Here is a 19,694-nt window from a genome sequence, read left to right as displayed (position 1 = left end):
GCCGCCCGGAGCAGGCCACAGCACTCTGAGTACGAAGGATGCGGTTTGGAAAAAAACCGGTTTAAGTGCAGGCTCTTGTTCGCTGCAAACCACACGTGAACTTATCATTGATTTCCAGATGATGGGTTCGTATGTCGCTGGCCGAGAATCTGCCGTTTTAGAGCCTTGAAGCTCTTTGGGGGCCAAGAAGGGTAGCAGCTCGCTGGCTGGAAGCAGAAATGGTTGTTACATGGCTCCAACACGCTGGCTGGCTGGCTGGCACGCGGTGCCAAGAACAGCAGAGAACCCAGGCCCCGCAGAAGACTGGGAAAGTGCGCTGCACTGTGCCTGCAGGTGCCACCTATGCTCTGCCGCCGGCTGCTGCGCGTGGAGCCCCCACCGCCCTTGAGACGTGTCAAACTGTTTTATCGTATTTATCATCGTTCGATGTGAATACAAGTTGTTGCACGATGTAGTTTTTCTTTTCATGTCTTTTGTGTCCCACTCACCCGAAAAATGAGACGGAGGGGGCCACTGTTTACCCTCGGTATGATTTCTTAGAAAGGATGAAAAAAAGTGTTTTTCCCTCAGACCCCAGGATGTAGCTACAATTGTTCACGCTTTGGGCAAACTCTCTGGTATCACATAACACCACATTTCACGAAGAAGTTTCACTTCCTTTTAGCAGAAAAGTCTCAGTGTACCTAAGCATTCTTGCCGTAGGACAGCATTTCCCAGGCCGTCTCGGTCACGTGGTGCGACAGCAAATAGAAACTGTGCCCTGAGCACAGTGGCAGAACGCAACACGAACCCCTTGGGAGTTTGGGGAGAAACCCCCATAGTTTCGCTCATGCTGATTGCCACACATATTTAGAAAGGACTAAAGTTGAGGAGCGAGACTCCCTAAAGGCTGTGGCCCTGCCGCAGCACAGAGACAACAGGTGCCTGTGTTACATCAGTGTACTCCCTCTTATGACAGTGTCTCCAGATTTCACCTGCCATTCACTGGCTGCTGTGGAGTTTTGCCATCTCTGGTGCTTGTCTCGGTGCCTGGCGCAAGCCGCGACAGGCCACGCTTGTTATGGTATTGACATTTTAATGGCGTCCATTCAGCCTTCTGGCAGGCAGTGTTTGTTTTCAGTGTGTCATCCATATCATTTCAACCTTTCCTCTGTAGGCTGGAGCCTGAGCGTTCATGACAGTCTGTTATAGTCCACTGTTGTAGATACATGACTGGAGGAAGGTCTAATGACCAAAGGTGGCCATGTTAAGAGAAGTATAAGTTTACTACATCCACGTTGCATGAATTCTTAGTCTGAGGTAAAAGAGCTTCAGGTCTGGTTGAGCTGGGACTTGTTCAGATCATTGCAGTGTGTGTTAGTGGGATATTGATGCCAGGGAAATGAGGCTGGAGGGCTTTGCAACACGCCCTTTGCCCAGTGGCAAACTTCCTTCCACTTGGCACAAGAGAACTGTCATTTGTGATCGCTGGCTATATGGCATATCTGAACTGTGTTAGTTGTATGCTAGCTGCTCTGCCCACTGATTTCTATTGGGTGTTTTGATTGTGAGTACTGTTGTGAGCCTCCATATAGCCTACCTGAGCTTTATTGGATGTGTGTGAGTTGTTCTGTCCAGTGTGTTCTTCTGGGTGTTTTCTGGTAACTGTTTTAATATTAAGCACCTTTGGGAGCCACTTGATAGCCACTGTGGCACATTTTGAGCTTTTGGTTCGTTTTTGTCTAATACATGGTGTGGTGTTTTTATATATGCTGTGTCCAGTTGGGACTCGCGATGGCCAGCAGTAAGGCATATGTATGGCGTGTTTAACAATATCACCCAGAAAGCAGAGTGCACCCTCCCCCACACACAGACAAGTGTGGGTCTGTGTGTCATGCATCTGGAGGCAACTTTAGCAGCCTTCCTGCCTGCGAAGTAACCATCAGCTGCAATTAGCCCCAGTGATAGTGTACTCAGTTCCGATGACCTTAGAAGGATGCGAGGCAGAGCTGGTCCTGGCCTGTACATTCCACCAGATTTCAGCAGGTGACTCTTAACTCCTAGGGCCTCATTTATGAGAAATGACGCACCGCTGCGTGAAAGCAGCGATGCATAACTTCTCAGTGCGCACTCCTTGCGACATTCCTGATGCGTCATGTTTAATGTATGACGCATCATGTCGCAAGGAGTTACAGATACGTCAGTATTTCTGACGTATCTGTAAGCGCAAAAGTGACGCATTGCTGGAGTGTGTCACAAAAGTGACGCAACTCCAGCAATGCGTCCTTTCACATGGGGTAAGCCCCATGTGAAAGGGCCTGCGTCAGTCTTACGCCTGCTGTGAAGCAGGCGCAAGATTTTGACGCAACGGCGTCCTAAAAGTGAAGCAGTGAAATCTATGTGTCACTTCTACGACCCTTCCTTGCGTCAATACGCCCCCCTTGCATACATTATACCTTGCGCAGGTATGATGTGGCGCGGGGGTTTACAAAGTGACGCATCTACCTAGATGCGTCACTTTGTAAATATGGCGCAACAAGGCGCATTTTTTGCGCCACTGGTGCGTCACAAAAAGTGACTCACCGGCGCCGTAAAAGTGACGCACAGCCTCATAAATGAGGCCCCTAGAGTCTTCTTGTCAGCACAGAGGGGAACATCATGTAGGGCTACAGCTTCCAGAAATAGAGGGCGCTTGATCATTCAGGACTTCCTGTCACCTCAATCATTTGTTGGACCGCAGGAGTTTAACAAGAAGCAAAGTGGTCTTTTGTATAACCTCAGCTTATTAGCGCCTGTTTTAGCTATTCTTCCAGATTGAAAGTTCTTTGTGATACCATCAGTACATCCAGGCAGCAGCCGTTCTTACTCTCAGCTGCAGAGAACAATCGAACAGAAGACGCGTGGACGTGGCGTGCTTGCGTCGAGACGTGTCCTGACCGGAAGTGCCTCGTCATTCGTATGGCTGTTCAAGATTATTTTCGATCACAAGGAGGAATGTATTGGAAACAGTTTGCATATTTCACTGAGCCTGGCCTGTTTATCTTAAAAGTGAAACTCGTGGGTCTAGTCAACCCTGACATACTCCTACAGAGTGTTTTTTAGTTTGCTGTTGATGTTATACTGCAGAGGAATACATTTCATAGTTTTTTTTATTTTCCTGCCTCGATGTTGTAGGCAGCTGGGTGTAAGCCCGTGTGCATAGATAAAGGGACTTCAAGCCTCACTTTTTGTGTTGATGAAAGAAATAAACAATGGTGTGATCACACCTTCTCCTTGCGTGGGTCTCAGATGCCATTTGGAGACTATTTTCAGAATTTCAGATTAGCTGCTTTTCCTTCATATTCTTTTCGATTCCACCCATGCAGTAGTTCCCTGCTTTCCACTGTGATGGCTCAAAGAGGCAGTTGTAGGGGAGGTAGAGAGATGCAGGTAGTGAGAGTAAGGCATTGAGGCTGGTGAGGCCGCAGGAGGTGTCTACAAGAGCAGACAGAATGTTCCAAGACGTTTATTGCGTCATCAGTGACACTGTGATTTGAAGGCACATAATTGATGTATGTTCAAACCGAATAATCCTTGTCCGCACCTTTCGCATTGCACATTGAAGTAGGAATCAATAATTTTAAGTGAGTAGAATATCTTCCAGGGCAGGACAGTTCCAGAGTATCGTAAAATCTGACAAAAATAGTGTGACCTACATATAGTTCACAAAAATGTTGTCCAGTGAGAGTTACTAACAAAAACCTGATTGAGAGATGTTTTTGCAAACAATATTTAGGTCGCAATATATATTAGGTGGTCATTTTTTTAACAATATGATGGCATAAAATTACCTGGACTGCTAATCACGGCACTTCAATCATTAAGGCTGAAAAAATAGCACGTTTTGTTCTTTGAAAGAAAGGAATCAGCCACAAAGTTCCCTTTTCCTATACTTTGCCTCAGATCATCCAAGTCACGGAAAGGACAACCTATGTGAGATTTTTCAAACACACAAGATATCTGAAACATAATATTTCTAGGTGCAGTTCCATTTATGACTCACTGTGATGCTTGCAAATGAGTACTGAAGCATTTCGTTTTTTTTTTTATCTAAGACAGTGCAAGCGTTTAAGCAGACCAACATAGTCAGAATGTTTTCCATAATGTAAATATACAACTTCTATATAATGGTTAAAACTATTAGGTGTAGGGTTGTGTGAAATTCATATAATTTGCTTTGACGTAATTATGCAAAATTTCAGCGAAATTATACAAAATTACATTTAATTATGTGAAATGCAAATCCGTCCTTTATTGCTATATTTTAATGTTTAATGCATCAATTTTTTGGTGCGGGAATGCATTTCTTAAGCTCCAGAAACAACAGTCACTATCATTTTGTTGTTCCTATGTGTCCACAGTAAATTGTCCCCACAAACGGCAAATTTATAGTACATTTTTACTGCAGATGACTTGTAATTTTGCAGAGTGGCATAATGGCTTAATTTCGGGAATTTCAAGGAACACGTGCAATTTGAAATTTTGAAATTCTCACAATTACATGAATTCCTCCAATGTAATTTTCATTTTTGCTAGGCTTAGTTAGGTGGTTGGATACTAAGGTCCTGATTTAGATTTTGATGGACCGTATGTCAAGATGGTTGCAAGCCCAGCGGTCATCTCTGTACTTTTCAAGGAACCACCCACCAAGTTCCTTTCGATGTACAAAAAGTTTGGTGGATGGCCACCATTGGTTTTGATGGCCATTCAGCAAAGTTTAAACTATTTTTTTGTTTTACAGAGATAAACTCACAAAGTTTGAGTGAGTATATTGAGTAAGAACAGGAATCATGAACCAGAAATTAGATGTATAAGTCATTGTCAGAAGATCAACTTGAGCATAAGGTGGTTATAGTACTTATTTGTCAAGAAAGTCTGGAGTTTGTTTGAATGTTTTGAAAAATAATGAGCTTGCCTGATGGAGAAGGGCAGAGTTTCATAGTTCTGGGGCTGCTCAGGAGAGGGCTGGTTTCAAAGTTTTGTGCTTCATGGATTTTGGGACTTGATGTCGGACAGTATTTTTGCTTTCCATAACTGTTAAATTTTTGCAAGTGGCTCTGAGTGTTTTGAGGCTGTCACCTTGTGCATAGAACTGCAGTGGTATCCTGTGAGCCAGCAGATACTGAATGTCTAGGAAGGGTGGTGAACAAGACACAACAACTATTAAGGATGTCCTGCCAAAGAACGGGTGTAAAGCATTGAACAGTTACTGACGTGCAGGTTCTCATTATTTTGCAAAGATATTTAAATGTGTAATGGACTCGTGTAAGGTGGACACGTTTCATAATGCACATGTGAGCTCTTATGGTACACTAAATACTTCACTCCCACAAATACCCACTATTCAAGCCCAGACCTGCTGTTATGCGTGGCAGAGCTTGCATAATGCAGGCCCCTCTTAGAGTACATGCATGGCCCAAGAGAAAGGCCAGTGGGTAACTGTCTAAGCTGTTGAATTTTAACATATGGAATGTATATGCCTGAACTAAAGCTGTGTTTCCTTAATGTGGAAGTCACTAGTAGCAGGGCTGCGCTTGTGGGTCGGATGTGTGCAGAGGAACCTGACAAGCAGGTTGCATGTATAGTGCTCTATAGATAACCCATGGGCATTTAATGCGAACATGATAAAAGAGCATTTTTTTTTATTGTGCCAGCCTCAATAGAAAGCCATATTCTCATTTTTCAACAGGGAACGGATATGGTAACCCCCGAAACTCGCCAGGTCTGCTGGTCTCACCTGGTAACCTAAACAAGAACATGCAAGCAAAATCTCCGCCACCAATGAACCTAGGGATGAACAACCGTAAGCCTGACCTCCGAGTTCTTATTCCACCAGGCAGCAAGAATACCATGCCATCTGTGGTAATGCATCTGCTCATTTCCTTTATGTTTGGAAGCCGTCATTTGTTTTAGTTCGAAGTGTGCATGCTTTGGTTTGCTTTGCATTTACTACCGCCATTGCCTCATCACGCTGTCTGAAAGGGCGCTAGGCCCGCATTGGAAGTTCAAGGGGAGGGAGGGCTGCATGTTTTACTTGTCCCAATGAGATCTTTTGATGTTAATGACATAATATCGATGATAAAGCGAAAAACCTCGATGGGGGCGATTGTACCCCAACAAATGGTGGGAGTTATTTATTAAGGGCTGTGTGGGCATTCTTGTGGTGCTTTGCGAATTTGTGCTGCGCAGACTTTTATACTGGTCAGTAAATCAAGGCCCTTGCCTGGCTCTGCGCCACAAGAGTGCTTGCGCAAAACCTAGGTAAATAAAACCCTGCGTGCTTGGGGGCGACGCCCCTCCATGTTGCTGTTACGTAAGTCAGCATGGGTTTTATGTGGCGCTGCTGTGTTGGTTTGAGGGATATTGCACTCAGCCGGTCTCATTGCTTGCTTTGTTCTTGAAAGAAAAGCATGTGATTCATCTAGTGTGTGTGACATTTGTCTCTGTGGCCTCTGGATTCTCCGCCAGCAGCTACTGTGTCCTCAGGGGTTTCTCCGCAGGTCCTTTTCTTGTGCAGGCAGGAGACGAGGAAGCTCGCGAAGCTTGACTTTACAGCATGATTAATGCCCTGCAAAGTCGAGCCTTTTGTTTCAGCTGGGCATCTCGGGACGTTGGCATGTTCAAGCTGCTCGAGTTCTCCAGCTCGCAGAAATGAGTCCCTGGGAGGTTTACTTGCACCTTTCAGCGATCTCACCTTTCCATCCTCTGTCCTAAATGGCCACAGGAAGACAGGCCTGGCACGAAAAACAGATAGGAAGGGCCAGGCGCCGCCTGGCGCCAGCACTAGAAATGAACCCATTCAGAAGAGATAGGCACACGTTTGAATGCCGGGCAGGGGCTGGTCTGGCAGGTTCTAAGATGTATTTCCCCACACCCACGATCTCCCACAGGCCTGCCCTGACAAGCTGTCTGTGCGCAATGATTTATTTCAGGGACCCTTAAAGCTATGCTTTCCGAGAGGCCTCGAGCAGCCATGATTCTAGCAGCCCTCCTACCCTCGGCCTGAACCAGCAGGTCCGCACATTCCCGCCTTTCTGCTAGAGATGACATAACGAGGGCTGGGGACAGGGCCCGCGCTGAGGGGGCGTCCACATTCAAGCACCCCCCTCATTAGGGTAACAGGGGGAGGCACGGGTCCTAGACGAGTCTCTTCTGCATGCCTGGGTGCTCTTGTGCCTGCATGGAGATCTGTGCACTGCGTGTTGCAAATGTCTTTTCTGGTTCTCCATCTTTCCACTCTCTAATTGTTAATTAATACTCCTTCCCTCTGCTCTCAGTCTGAGGATGTTGACCTGCTGCTGGTAAGTGCTTGAGTCGAGCCGAACAGATTGACTTGTGGTTATGTGAATGTTTTTTTTTCTGTATGTGCTGCCGTGTATGGCTGAAACTCTACTTCCCAATGTTTCAATATGGTTGCCTCATGTGCTCCAAATATTCCATCCCCCTCGAAAGACTCTTACGAGTTTTTCAGTACCCATTTGAGCTCCCATTGAATTGTCTGTCAAAATCGGCTACATGCCATCTTTCTAAATTTAGCCTATAAAATCTGCAAAGCATTTCTTTATAAGGGTGCAGAAAAATGAGCAAAATATTCGGAGGGCCGTTTCAGAAATACAAGCTAACCTTTTTGCTTTGAGAAGCCTCCTAACGAAAAGACAAGAGTGCCCTCTGCTGGTCGTAGCCTGTTATGCCACCCACTTTCGGCAAAGCCGGAGAACATAAAACCCATTATGGGTGATTTTAATGAAAATTTTGCATTTGAATGGAGAGAGAAACAATGCAAGTACAGTATACATATTTCATCAGTTTTCCACATGGTCTGCCTTTTACCCACAATAATGCAATCTGTACTTGATACAAGTTCAGTTGCCGTGGAGATTCTGATGTAATGTGTTACCATGGAAACGGCTGGTCTCTTGAAAGATTGTAAATGATAGAGTTGGCAGAGTTCATAGGAGCCACATTTTAAATCATTAATTTCTTGAAATGTGTATCGTATTGTATCTTTTATGCATGAAAAAAATTATACTGCATCTCATGCATTTAGTATAAATGAACTCAACTGGATGTTCTGTGTTTTCTTTCTTTACATTTGAAGAATCAGCGAATAAATAACTCCCAGTCTGCCCAGTCATTAGCGACGCCAGTGGTTTCTGTAGCGACCCCAACTTTGCCAGGGCAAGGAATGGGGGGCTACCCATCGGCTCTCTCCACAGCTTATGGGAATGGTAAGTATATGTGCGCCATTTCTCACAGCGATGTCGAGGTGTAGAGATCGGACACGTGGAGTTGCTTGATTCTTATTTTTTAGCTTTTAAATATAAACTTCGATAGAATTTCCTATGAGCGTTTGTACTTGTACTTGTCGTGTGCGTACCTAATATTTTCTTTACTGTCACAGTTAAACATGCATATGTTCTCCAGCCCTCCGTGCAGTGCAACTTATTCGCAGGTAGCATTTCAAACTTCCAGAGCCCACATTCTGCCTGCACCGTACCCGCTCCCCTTATGTCCTTTTTTTCACAACGATTTTTCTGTGAAGAGTTGTGTCTTGCTCCAGATGGTGGTGGCACTTATGTACACATTTTCAGAAATAAGAATATGTTTACGTGTGGACCCGATGATACAAACCATTTTTCCATAATTTGTTATCATGTTTTTTCAGATAACAGCATTTCCTTGAGGGAATTGCCTCCCTTAAGTACATCTCAAGGGGATAATCTCTTAGCAGAAATATAGTAAAGCTCCAGTGGCGGCTGGCATCTATGGGCAAATGGTCGGCGGGCACGCGCATACAAAATAAAAAATTAAAAACTTACCTCACCTGCAGTTTGCTCCGAGCCTTCTCTTTCGACTGTAGTGCGGGCACCAGTAAACTCCCTTGCCCAATCCTGCACTGCTCACATGCAGCATAAGAGCATGTACTGGCTTGCAGGGCCGGACTGACCATAGCGTGCACCGGGCGTTTTCCCTGTAGGCCGCTAGGGTGAGGGCCGGGTTTGGGCCTCTGGGGGGGCCGATTTTGCTACCGGAGGTCGTCAATATCGGCCCCCTGTAAAAAATTCGGCCAAAACCTGCTGTTGCAAACTGCTCAGCTGCACTCCCCCCTCACCCCAGGGGGGCCAGCTGAGCAGTGTACCAGGGCTGGTTTCTGTTCCCAGTCGGCCCTGCTGGTTCGCGGGAGTGGCATCTCTCGGCGCACTGGAGGCCAGCACTTGCTCTCAATCCAGCTGTCTTAAGTCAGCTGGGTTGAGAGGTTTAAAGTGCGACCAAAGAGATGTGCATTTTAAACAGTGAACAGACAGCCTTCTGTCCAACACTCCTCCCTCCTGCCACTCAACAGGCCATGCCGCACTCTGGCACTGTTCAGGACGGGATGATGAAAAATAAAATGTCAATGAATTACCGTTTTATTTGTCATCTCTGGGGCTTTGGGGGGCATTTAAGTGGTGCAGCACTCTTCCGCTTAAACTGAGGAGCTGCTCCTGTCAAGTTCTACTCTTGACCTGTGTCCACTGGCTACCCGTAACGTGGTGGCAGAAAGCGTGGCTCCAGTTCATACCAGTATCTGCATTACATCACTTAAACATGGTACTGTCCCCACAGCTGGAAGACGGCTATTATCAGCCCACTGCTGAAAGGAACCAATGCAGACCTGCCTCTTCCATCAAGTCCAAGTTTTATTCATGCAGTATATTCAGTAAAGAGAGATAAGGTCTTGAAATGTACACCCTGTAACATATGACTATTCCATCCCTGGATTCCATCTGCCAATCAATCAGGATTTATAAAGCGCAGCTAATCACCCACGAGGGTATACAGCCGCTAAGGGCTTTGCTCTTAGGGTGAGTCCAGTTGAACAGCCAGGTCTTGAGTCCTCTCCTGAATTCTAGAATAGAGGATGAGGTCTGGAGGCGAAGAGGAAGTTGATCCAGGCTTTAGTAGTGAGGGAGGAGAAGGAGTGTCCTCCACTGTTGCTTTGGCGTATGCTGGGGAGGTGTGTGAGGGCGAGGGATGCAGGACGCATCACACATAACCACTACAACTTTGTGTGTAACAGCCATTACTGCACTGGGAATAATGCATCCGTGTTAACACACCTGAAGCGAATATGTTGTGCATATCAGTTATATTTAGATGCAAGAAAGCTGTGGTAGAAATGGGGATTCACTGTATAGTGAATATCCACACCCAGGTCCTTGGATTTTTCCCCCCATTTTTGTCTGGTTTCCAGCCTGAAAGTACCTTCATATGAAAGCTGGTGAAATGTCCATATTTTGTAATTCAGTGTGATTTGGCTGGCAACTTATGATACTGGTAGGCACTGGAGTGGTTGGGCAGTAGGAAAGAGGGTCCAGGAGATTTTTACTCTAAGAACACACACGATTCACAACAAATCATATTTACTAAAGACTACCCATTAGATGAGGGTCCTTTGTAGCTGATTCTAAACATGTATTTTTTAAAATTAGTGTTTATGAGTTTGTTTTTCTCTCCTCATGTAAAGCTCTATCCGAGCACGTTTGTCCACACTCACTTCAGTTTCAATTTCCTATTAAACCAATATAAGTCTGTAGTGTTTTGCTGCACAAACAGGAAAAAAATGCAAGTGCTGATGGATTCCAGTATTGATCTATGTACAAACAACTACCACATGTAAATCTGCAATATATGACATTTCATGGAGATTATACTTACTACGCATAAATAACTCAGGATTTACTTTTTGGCCATTGTTTCCACCTGCTTTTGTTTTGTACTCATATTCCATGAAAACCCCTTTTGTCACTACTCTACGGGATGTCAGTTGCCCTGAGTTTGAGTGGCATTCTTCAGGTGTTTACTCTGTTCCTTTGTGTTCCTTGAGGTGAAGCTTCAGGGGTGTTTCCCATTTTGCATAGATTATCAGAGGTTTCACACTACTTATCAAGGTATTGCTAAAAAAACATCCCCTTGCAGCTGAAAGTGGTCAACATTGCCATTTGCGCCACTGTACATCGTATTTCACATCTTTGCATCATGCAACTAACCAAACTAATCAACGCAGCTGCTTGTGCTGCACTGTATTACATTTCAAGCTGGGAGATGTTCCATAGGCATTCTCATGCACCCCCCCATGGATTTTGGCATATTCCCAGATTTTCTAAAGCTAGGAAACCTGGGAATGCGTCAAAATGCTGCGCCTTCCTCAGTAAGGTGTAATGAGGAGAAATATCTTTATTTCTCCTTGATATTGCCTCTTTCTGAGTGTGTGCATTCTGCAGCACATGTAGAAAGAGGAAATGCTCCTAAAGATTGTTTTTGCGGAGGAAGATGTCCCTTCTTGCACAAAAAAAATCTCGCCTGTAATGCAGGCGCCCTTGACCAATGGTGCAAGAGTGTCTGCTTTGATGTTTATGCTCCATGTCGTGTAAATATGGAGAATTTCTGCTCTCTCCCTTTCAGGCATTGCAGCACAGCAACTTTGCTCGCTGCCCTGTGTGAGAGATGACTAACCATACCATTAGATTTTAATAAGGCTGGGCCTGAGTAACGAAGTGTTGGCTCTGAATTTTGTTCTTGGCTCCGAGAACGACCTCGGTACCTCTGATGTTGGCATCGGTGAGCACTGGGTGCCATCACCCCGAACTCCTTTGCCACCTACAGCAACGGTAAACAACCTTTACAACGAAACTTTTACCACGCACTACCATTACAACGCAGTCATTACAACGCAAAACATTACAACGCATTGCGCTGGGGGGCGCTCTAGGATAGGGAATATGATTAATTTACTATCCAACACCTTCCCTAGTGTCCACGGGGACTGGAGTTGGAATAGTAAATTAAACTATTCACTATCCAGCACCCCAAAGCCCTATGTGTTGTAAAGGCATGCGTTGTAAAAACTGCGTTGTAAAGGCATGCGTGGTAAAAGTATGCGTTGTAACGTCATACATCCATAGCAACTAATGCCATCATTGCAAATAAACACCTGAGCAACAATATCTGGGCTGTCCCGATCAAAGACATGCAAAGCAAAATGGCAAGGCTGGCCTTTGTGAACGTATTCAGCTAGTGTCATCCATCGTCCTTTACTGTGGGGTTCTCCGCCTCTCCACATCAGCAGCACATCTGCTTTAACTCTGTTTCGCCTCGAGGAGTCAGGTTGCATCCACTAAGGGGAGCAGTGAGTCTGGTCCAGAGAGGGAATTGTTTGGAAAGGTTTAGATGTAAAGTGTTACACTATATAAATATTAATTTATAGAATGATTACTAGCCTACCTCACTTGATGTCTTGATTGTATAGAATGCACTTATATTCAAAGTTTCCTTGTTTTCTTTCTCTCTTTGCTTCCAGAATACTCGCTGAGCAGTGCAGACCTAACATCTCTGTCTGGGTTTAACACGAGCGCCCTCCATCTTGGTTCTGTGACTGGCTGGCAACAGCACCACCTCCACAACATGGGACCTTCTGCACTCAGTCAACTCGGGTAAATATATTGTCTCGCTTTGCAAGGGACACTCGTGTTACATTGTGTTCACAACAGTCACCTACAACGGAAACAGCCCTGCCCTCCATTCTTTCTCCCGTCCAAACCTTTGCTGTAAACATAAAGATCAGTCACACCTCTGCATCAAGGCCACAATTCATGTCATATACTTTATAAGTATCTGGTGTCAGCCAGCTTAAACAAATTGGGGATTATTTACAAGCCCCTTGCACCGCGGTTGCGTCATTTTTTTTTGACGCACCAGCAGCGCAATTGAGTGCTCCATATTTACAAGGCCACATAAAGCCCTCATACATGGCTTTTTCTGGTCTTGGAAATACGGTCCCTTTTCACACAGCACTTTGCCTGAAACGAGTGTTCCATGGGTGTTGCCACGCAACACCCATGCATTCTGCTACATTCCCAGATTTACAACATTTCGTAAACCTGGGAATGTGTCAGAATCCTACGCCTCCGTAGGGGAGGCCTAAAGAGGCGCAATGAAGAGAAATACTTTTATTTTTCCTTGTTTTTTTCTCTTTCTATGAGGGCTGCAGCATGCATAGAAAGAGGAAAACACCTTTTGTGATTTTTTTTTGCAGGAAAGTGTCACGTCCTGCACAAAAACAATCATCCACAGACTGCAAAAAATATATCTATATAACCACTTACCTTGTGCTCGCCACATCGCTGAGTCAGAGATGCGACAAGCACAAGGTAAATGGTTTTTTTTAATTTTATTTTATTTTCCATATTCCGTTGTCTGTCGACTTGCCCTGCCACACCACTTTTACCTGCACTGGCCGGGACTGCTAAACACATAGAATGAAAGATTTTCTTTTTTTTAAAAACAGGCAAAAAATGAAAAAAACAAGGTAGGGAAAGGGAGTATCCAAAGGGAATGACCGCAAAGGGTTGATCCTATAAAACTGTCAACCTTACTGTTTATGATAAGGAGATTTTCTGGAGCAGAAGGAGGCCCACTTTGCTCTGTCATTATTCTAATCCCCTCACCGGCTTTTGTAAACCTGATCGAATTTTCTAAATTCCAAATTTGCTTACAATGGTTTGTGTACTCTTCACTCTTAAGGCAGCCCCAACATTTAGGAGGGGTACCCATTATAAAAAACACTAAAGACTTACAACTTATGAGTGTGGAAAGAGTTGATAAAGATAGTATTAAAAGAGATTTCAATTGAATAAAGATATAGAAAATCCCCAACCCTCCTCTTTTATTTGAGATTTAATGCACTTGAAATACAGTCCACATAACAGACATTTTGAATCTCTATTTTACAGTATCGACAGGAAACAAGTTTACTTTTCAGGCTTCATCCATCAAAACGTCTGGTCAGAATGCGTCAGCAATTTGTTTGTCTTTTTCTGATCATTGACCAGGGGGCGTGGTTGAGTGCTAACGAAACCATGACCATTCCATCCAGGCTCTATCTGTGTTTTTTCAACACTAACATTACCTATAGAAAACTAAACACTAAAAGTAGTCCATAATGTGAGATTCGTGTAGGGGAAATGCAAAGAAATTGGAATAATACTAATGCCTTCCCACTTATTTAAACTTATGTAAACACATGTTCACCTCACAGCCACATCACAATTTGTAGCAAAGTCCTGCAGAGGCGCATTGACGCGCAACCCTATATCAATATCCATAACACTACCATCACAGTCACGTGATATGACCCTGTGCCTGCCAATGCTGCAGTACAGGAGTGCAGTGATATGCATGAGTTGTGCTGGCTCTGATTTAGTAAATGGGGTGCACAGAGTAAAAGAGGATGCTCCCTATATATGGTGTAAGACAAATCTGTGACAACTTAATTCGCTCTGTTGCTGACAGCAAGCAGGTCACATATGAAATTGAGGATTAGGGGTTTCCACAGCAATCAAAACACAGCGGAGCGCATTGTGCATTTTGAAGGGTATTTTTAAAAGTATATTCTTAACGTAAACACATGATTTAGATGATGCTAAATGGGCTTTCAGAAATCCCTTCAAGAGTCTAAATATTTTTAACAGCATGTCAGAATCAATATCTCCGCACACCACCTCACAATTCCTAATAAATATAATTATTACGGCATCTTCTCACATATAAAAATATGTAATGTCAATGCACCATCTCATATTTTCTACAAATAATATTGCAACACACCCCTGGATAATCTCACCACATCCCTGTAGACCCTCACTTGCCTAGATGCAGCAGCATGACTTGCACCAGTGTTAACTCGCATGCCTACATATAGTAATACTCCGCATCCTGACGCACTAGCACCTGGTTTCAAGATCCAGGCAACGTCAGTCTTATGATATGTTCTCATTCTAACTCACATATCTACAGAGATTATCAGCACCATGGCATGATCATGACCATGTTCAATGATCCAGATGGCCTTTCAGGATAATCAGCTGTACCGCATAAGCTCATCTTGTCCAGACAGACCATTACATATTTCTGTTCCAACTCACATGTCCTCAACTACTATCCATAATATCTCATATCCCTGCTCCAACACTCCACCTCCCCAGATATTATCAGCATTATGATATATCTCTGCTCCAACTTCCACCTGGCCACACACTATCAGCATTATGATATATCCCTGCTCCAACGTACGCACCCCAAAACATTTTCAGCATTATGATATATCCCTGCTCCAACGTACGCACCCCCAAACATCAGCATTATGATATATCCCTGCTCCAACTCACAAACCCCAACATTATCACCATTATGATATATCTCTTCTCTAATTTACACATCCCTAGACATTATCAATCAATCAGGGAATTTTAAAGCACGCAACTCACCTGTGTGGGTCTCATGGTGCTAGGGGGAGGGGGAACAGCTCCGGTCAGTCAAAGAGCCAGGTCATGAGGGTCTTCCTGAAAATGTGCAGAGTGTGGGTGCACCTGATATCAATCAGAAGCATGTTCCCGGTTTTAGTTGTGATGTTGGAGAAAGTTCTTCCACCCGCTTTTGCTCTGCGAATCCGTGGGGTTTCGGCAAGGGCACAGTCGACGGATCTGAGGTTACTTTTGGGTGAGTGGAAGGAGATTCTTTCATTGAGATATTGGGTTCCGGTGTTGTGGAGGCATTTGTAGGCGTGGGTGAGTATCTTGAAAGTTACTCTGTTCTCGACGGAGACCCAGTGGAGGTTTTGCAGGTGTGGGGTGATGTGTTTGTGCCCAGGGATGCTGAGGCAAGTCTGGCTGCGGTGTTCTGTGTGGTCTGGAGTTTGCGGAGCAGAAACGTGTTGATCCCTGTGTAGAGGGCGTTTCTGTAGTCCAGCCTGCTGGTTATTCATGCGTGGGTTACGTTCTTCCTTGATTCAAGGGAGATCCATTTGAAGGTCTTCCGAAGAATGAAGAGGGTTTTGAACGGGTGGAGGCAACAGCGTTGATCTGTCGGGTCATGAAGAGGGAGGAGTCAAGTATGATGCCGATATTCCGGGCATGGTCCATTGGAGTGGGGGGCTTCAGAGGGCGGTGGGCCACCAGGTGTTGTCCCATGCCAATTGGGCGGGTCTAAGGATGAGGACCTCTGTCTTCATCGAGTTTAGCTTTAGGCCGCTGCTGCTCATCCAGGCTGTGACGTTCTTCATTCCTTCCTGGAAGTTAAGTCTGGTGTTGGTGGGGTCCTCGGTGAGGAAGAGGATGAGCTGGATGTCGTCAGCATAGGATACTATGCTTAGTCCGTGCTGTCTGACGATGGCGGCGAGGAAGGTCATGTAGATGTTGAAGAGCGTAGGGCTGAGCGATGATCCTTGGGGTACTCTGCAGTTGATTTCTGTTGGTTTGGAGAGTTCAAGTTCAAGTTTCAACATTTGTATAGCGCACTACTCACCCAGAGGGTCTCAAGGCGCTTGAGGGAGAGAGGTGTTTTACTTATCGAATATCCAAGTTTTTAGTTGCTTTCTGAAGGAGAGGTGGTTCTGTGTAAGGCGGAGGTGGGTGGGGAGATAGTTCCAGGTCTTGGCAGCTAAGTAGGAGAAGGATCTTCCCCCCCATGGTGGATCTGTGGATGCGCGGAATTGCGGCGAGGGCTTGATTGGATGATCGTAGTTGTCGGGAGGGTGTGTAGAAGGATAGACGCGTGTTGAGACATTCGGGTCCTAGGTCGTAGAGTGCTTTGTGTGCGTGGGTGAGGAGACGGAACGTTATTCTCTTGTTGACAGGGAGCCAATGGAGGTCTTTCAGGTGGCTGGAAATGTGAGCTTGCCGGGGGATGTCCAATATGAGTCTGGCTGAGGCGTTTTGAATGCGTTGGAGTTTTTTCTGTAGTTTGGCTGTGGTTCCGGCGTAAAGGTTGTTTCCGTAGTCCAGTCGGCTTGTGACCAGTGCGTGGGTGACCGTCTTTCTTGTTTTGGTGGGGATCCAACTGAAGATTTTTTTGAGCATTTGTAGGATGCTGAAGCAGGATGATGAGACGGCGTTGACTTGTCTGGTCATCGAGAGGGAGGAGTCTAGGATGAAGCCCAGGTTACGTGCGTGGTCCGTAAGTGGAGTGGAGTGGCTCACTGGTAGTGGAGTGGTGTGGCTCACTGGTTAGAGGTGGCAGACCCGGAAGCAGAGAACGGCCCGGGACCAGGGTTCAATTCCCGTCGCGGCAGGGTTGTGGACCAGGGTCAGCGGACTCGATAATTCTCGCCTCGGTGCCTACTCTAACCAGGGATCACACTCGGCAACTCTGGGCATTAGCTTGCCTCATCTCTACAACGGCCCCCCACATTCGCCGGGATGCCTGGTTTCACCTTGGAAATACCCAGTAGGGACCATCTCACAGGGATAGCCAGGACGGGTTCCCCAGCGGTCTACAGCGCCACGACGCCTCAGGGCAGCAGTGCGCTTTACAAGACCACATATATTACATTACATTACATTAGGTATGGGTGCGGTTCCGAGGGCCGGTGGCCACCATGAGTCGTCCCAGGCAGAGGGGGATGGCCCTAAGATGAGGACTTCTGTTTTGTCCCAGTTTAGTTTTAAGCGGCTGTTCTTCATCCATTCGGCTACTTCTTTCATTCCTTCGTGTAAGTTGGTTTTGGCGGTGTTTGGGTCTTTGATGAGGGAGAGGATCAGCTGGGTGTCGTATGCGTAGGAGATGATGTTGAGGTTGTGTTGGCGTGCGATGGAAGCGAGGGGACTCATGTATACGTTGAAGAGGGTGGGACTGAGTGATGATCCTTGTGGTACTCCGCAGATGACTTCGGTGGCCTCTGATTTGAAAGGGGGGAGGCGGGCTCTCTGGGTTCTTCCGGTGAGGAACGAGATGATCCAGTCCAATGCTTTTCCTTGTATTCTGACGTTGCTGAGGCGTTGTATGAGGGTGCTATGACAGACTGTGTCGAAGGCTGCGGAGAGGTCAAGTAAGATGAGAGCAACTGTTTCTCCGTTGTCCAGTAGTGTTCGGATGTCGTCTGTTGCTGCGATGAAGGCGGTTTCGGTGCTGTGTTTGGCTCGGAAGCCAGACTGTGAAGGGTTGAGGGATTTGTTGGATTCGAGGAAGGCGGCGAGCTGACTGTTGATGGCTTTCTCGATGACTTTGGCGGGGAATGGGAGGAGCGAGATGGGGCGGTAGTTCTTAAGTTCAGTTGGGTCTGCCGTGGGTTTCTTCAGAAGGGCGCTGAGTTCGGCATGTTAACAGTTTTCCGGGAAGGTAGCGGAGTTGAGGGAACAGTTAATGACATCGCGGAGATGGGGTGCGATGATGGAGTCTGCTTTGTTGAAAATGTGGTGGGGGAGCTGAGCCAGTCTGGGGCTTTTCCCTGTACGCCAGAGTCGTGGAGTCTGGCAGTGAGTGTGCAGTGGGAGACGGTGTTGACGGCTGCAGAGAGGTGGAGTAGGATCAGGGCCACTGTGTAGCCTTGGTCGTGGAGGGTGCGGATGTCATCTGTAGCGGCGAGTAGCGCAGTCTCGGTGCTGTGGTTGCTGTGCAATCCCGATTGGGCGGGGGCAAGGATGGTGTTCTCTTCAATGAATTTCGTTAGTTGGGCATTGACGATCTTCTCGGTCACTTTTGCTTTGAATGGGAGGAGGTAGATGGTTTGGTAGTTCTTGAGGTCCATTGGATCTGCTGAGGGCTTCTTGAGTAGGGGCTTGACTTATGTGCGTTTCCAGTTTTCTGGGAAGATTACGGATTCAAAGGTGGCGTTGATGGTGCGTCGTAGTTCCGGTGCGATGGCGGCTGCCGCTCTGTGGAAGATGAGCAGGGGCAGGGGTCAGTGGGGGCTCCTGAGTGAATGCTTCTCATGGTTTATGCGGTGTCTTCGGTGGTGACGTTCGTCGGTGACTGGAGATGGTGGGCTGGCTGGCGTTACTGTAGTTGGGAGTGGTTTCAGCATTGGGAGTCTGTTAGTTGAAGTTGTCATAGAAGGACTTGATTTTCAGAAGGAAGTAGGAGCTAAAGCTTGTTGCAGAGGTCCTGGGAGGGGGTGATGTCTGTGGTTTCGTGGTTAGGTTATTATCAGCATTATGATATATCCCTTCTCCAACTAACGCACCGCCAGACATTATCAGCATTATGATATATCCCTGCTCCAGACATTATCATTATTAGGATATAACCCTGCAACTTATGCATAAAGGGATGCTGTGAGCACACTGCCTCACATCCCAGCAATACGTTTGTCCCAGTGCATGCTGGTAAAAGCAGTGCCTGGCAACACTTATTTCAGTGGCAGTCTTCACATTTTCACCCTTGTTGCTGCAGCCAGTGCTGTGTATCTCAAGACACTTGTTTCAGGATAGCTGTCCTTCTTCAGTAGAGAGTAACACATCATTTTGGAGGTGCTAGAAATGCTGCCCAAAGTCTTCTCATGTCTTCATACCACTCGCTGGGCGCAGGGGCATCAGCTAGGGCTCTTCAGCTCATTAGCTCAAGGGAGCCTTTTCAAACAAAACGAGGGTAGGAGTGCATTGCCCCATATCCCAACACTCAGTTTGCCCCAATGAATTATGGTAAATGCAGTGCATAATAACACTTCAGTGACAGTCTTTTGTCTTTCACTGTTGCTGCTGCAGCCAGTGCTGTGTATCTCTAGACACATGTTTCAGGCTATGAATAAGAAGTCTTCAAAGCAGCGGTTCTAATACAGGCCAGTAATTGAGGGGAAAGGCTATGCCTAGTGTGAATGACAGTTATTAGCCGTCACATCTGGTGCATGAATGTCTGTTCACAGA

General features: G+C 46.0%; 1 protein-coding gene across 22 annotated transcripts in view; it reads left to right on the top strand.

Annotated features, from left to right (window-relative positions):
* MEF2C (myocyte enhancer factor 2C) overlaps positions 1-19,694 on the top strand; it is a 514,750-nt gene that overhangs the window by 482,267 nt on the left and 12,789 nt on the right. For 11 of the 22 annotated variants that reach the window (XM_086960881.1, XM_086960888.1, XM_086960891.1 and 8 more), the window contains 4 exons: positions 5,708-5,880; positions 7,296-7,319; positions 8,117-8,246; positions 12,359-12,491. In XM_086960881.1, the coding sequence (XP_086817007.1) occupies positions 5,708-5,880; positions 7,296-7,319; positions 8,117-8,246; positions 12,359-12,491 (460 nt within the window). The remainder of the gene's footprint in view (positions 1-5,707; positions 5,881-7,295; positions 7,320-8,116; positions 8,247-12,358; positions 12,492-19,694) is intronic. The other 11 variants (XM_086960896.1, XM_086960887.1, XM_086960892.1 and 8 more) reach the window with 1 other exon arrangement.

The sequence above is a fragment of the Lissotriton vulgaris genome, chromosome 3_1, assembly GCF_964263255.1.
Source record: "Lissotriton vulgaris chromosome 3_1, aLisVul1.2, whole genome shotgun sequence".
NCBI classification, from domain to species: Eukaryota; Metazoa; Chordata; class Amphibia; order Caudata; family Salamandridae; genus Lissotriton; species Lissotriton vulgaris.
Note: the sequence above shows the minus strand (reverse complement) of the source record. Positions and strands in the feature narration are given on the sequence as shown.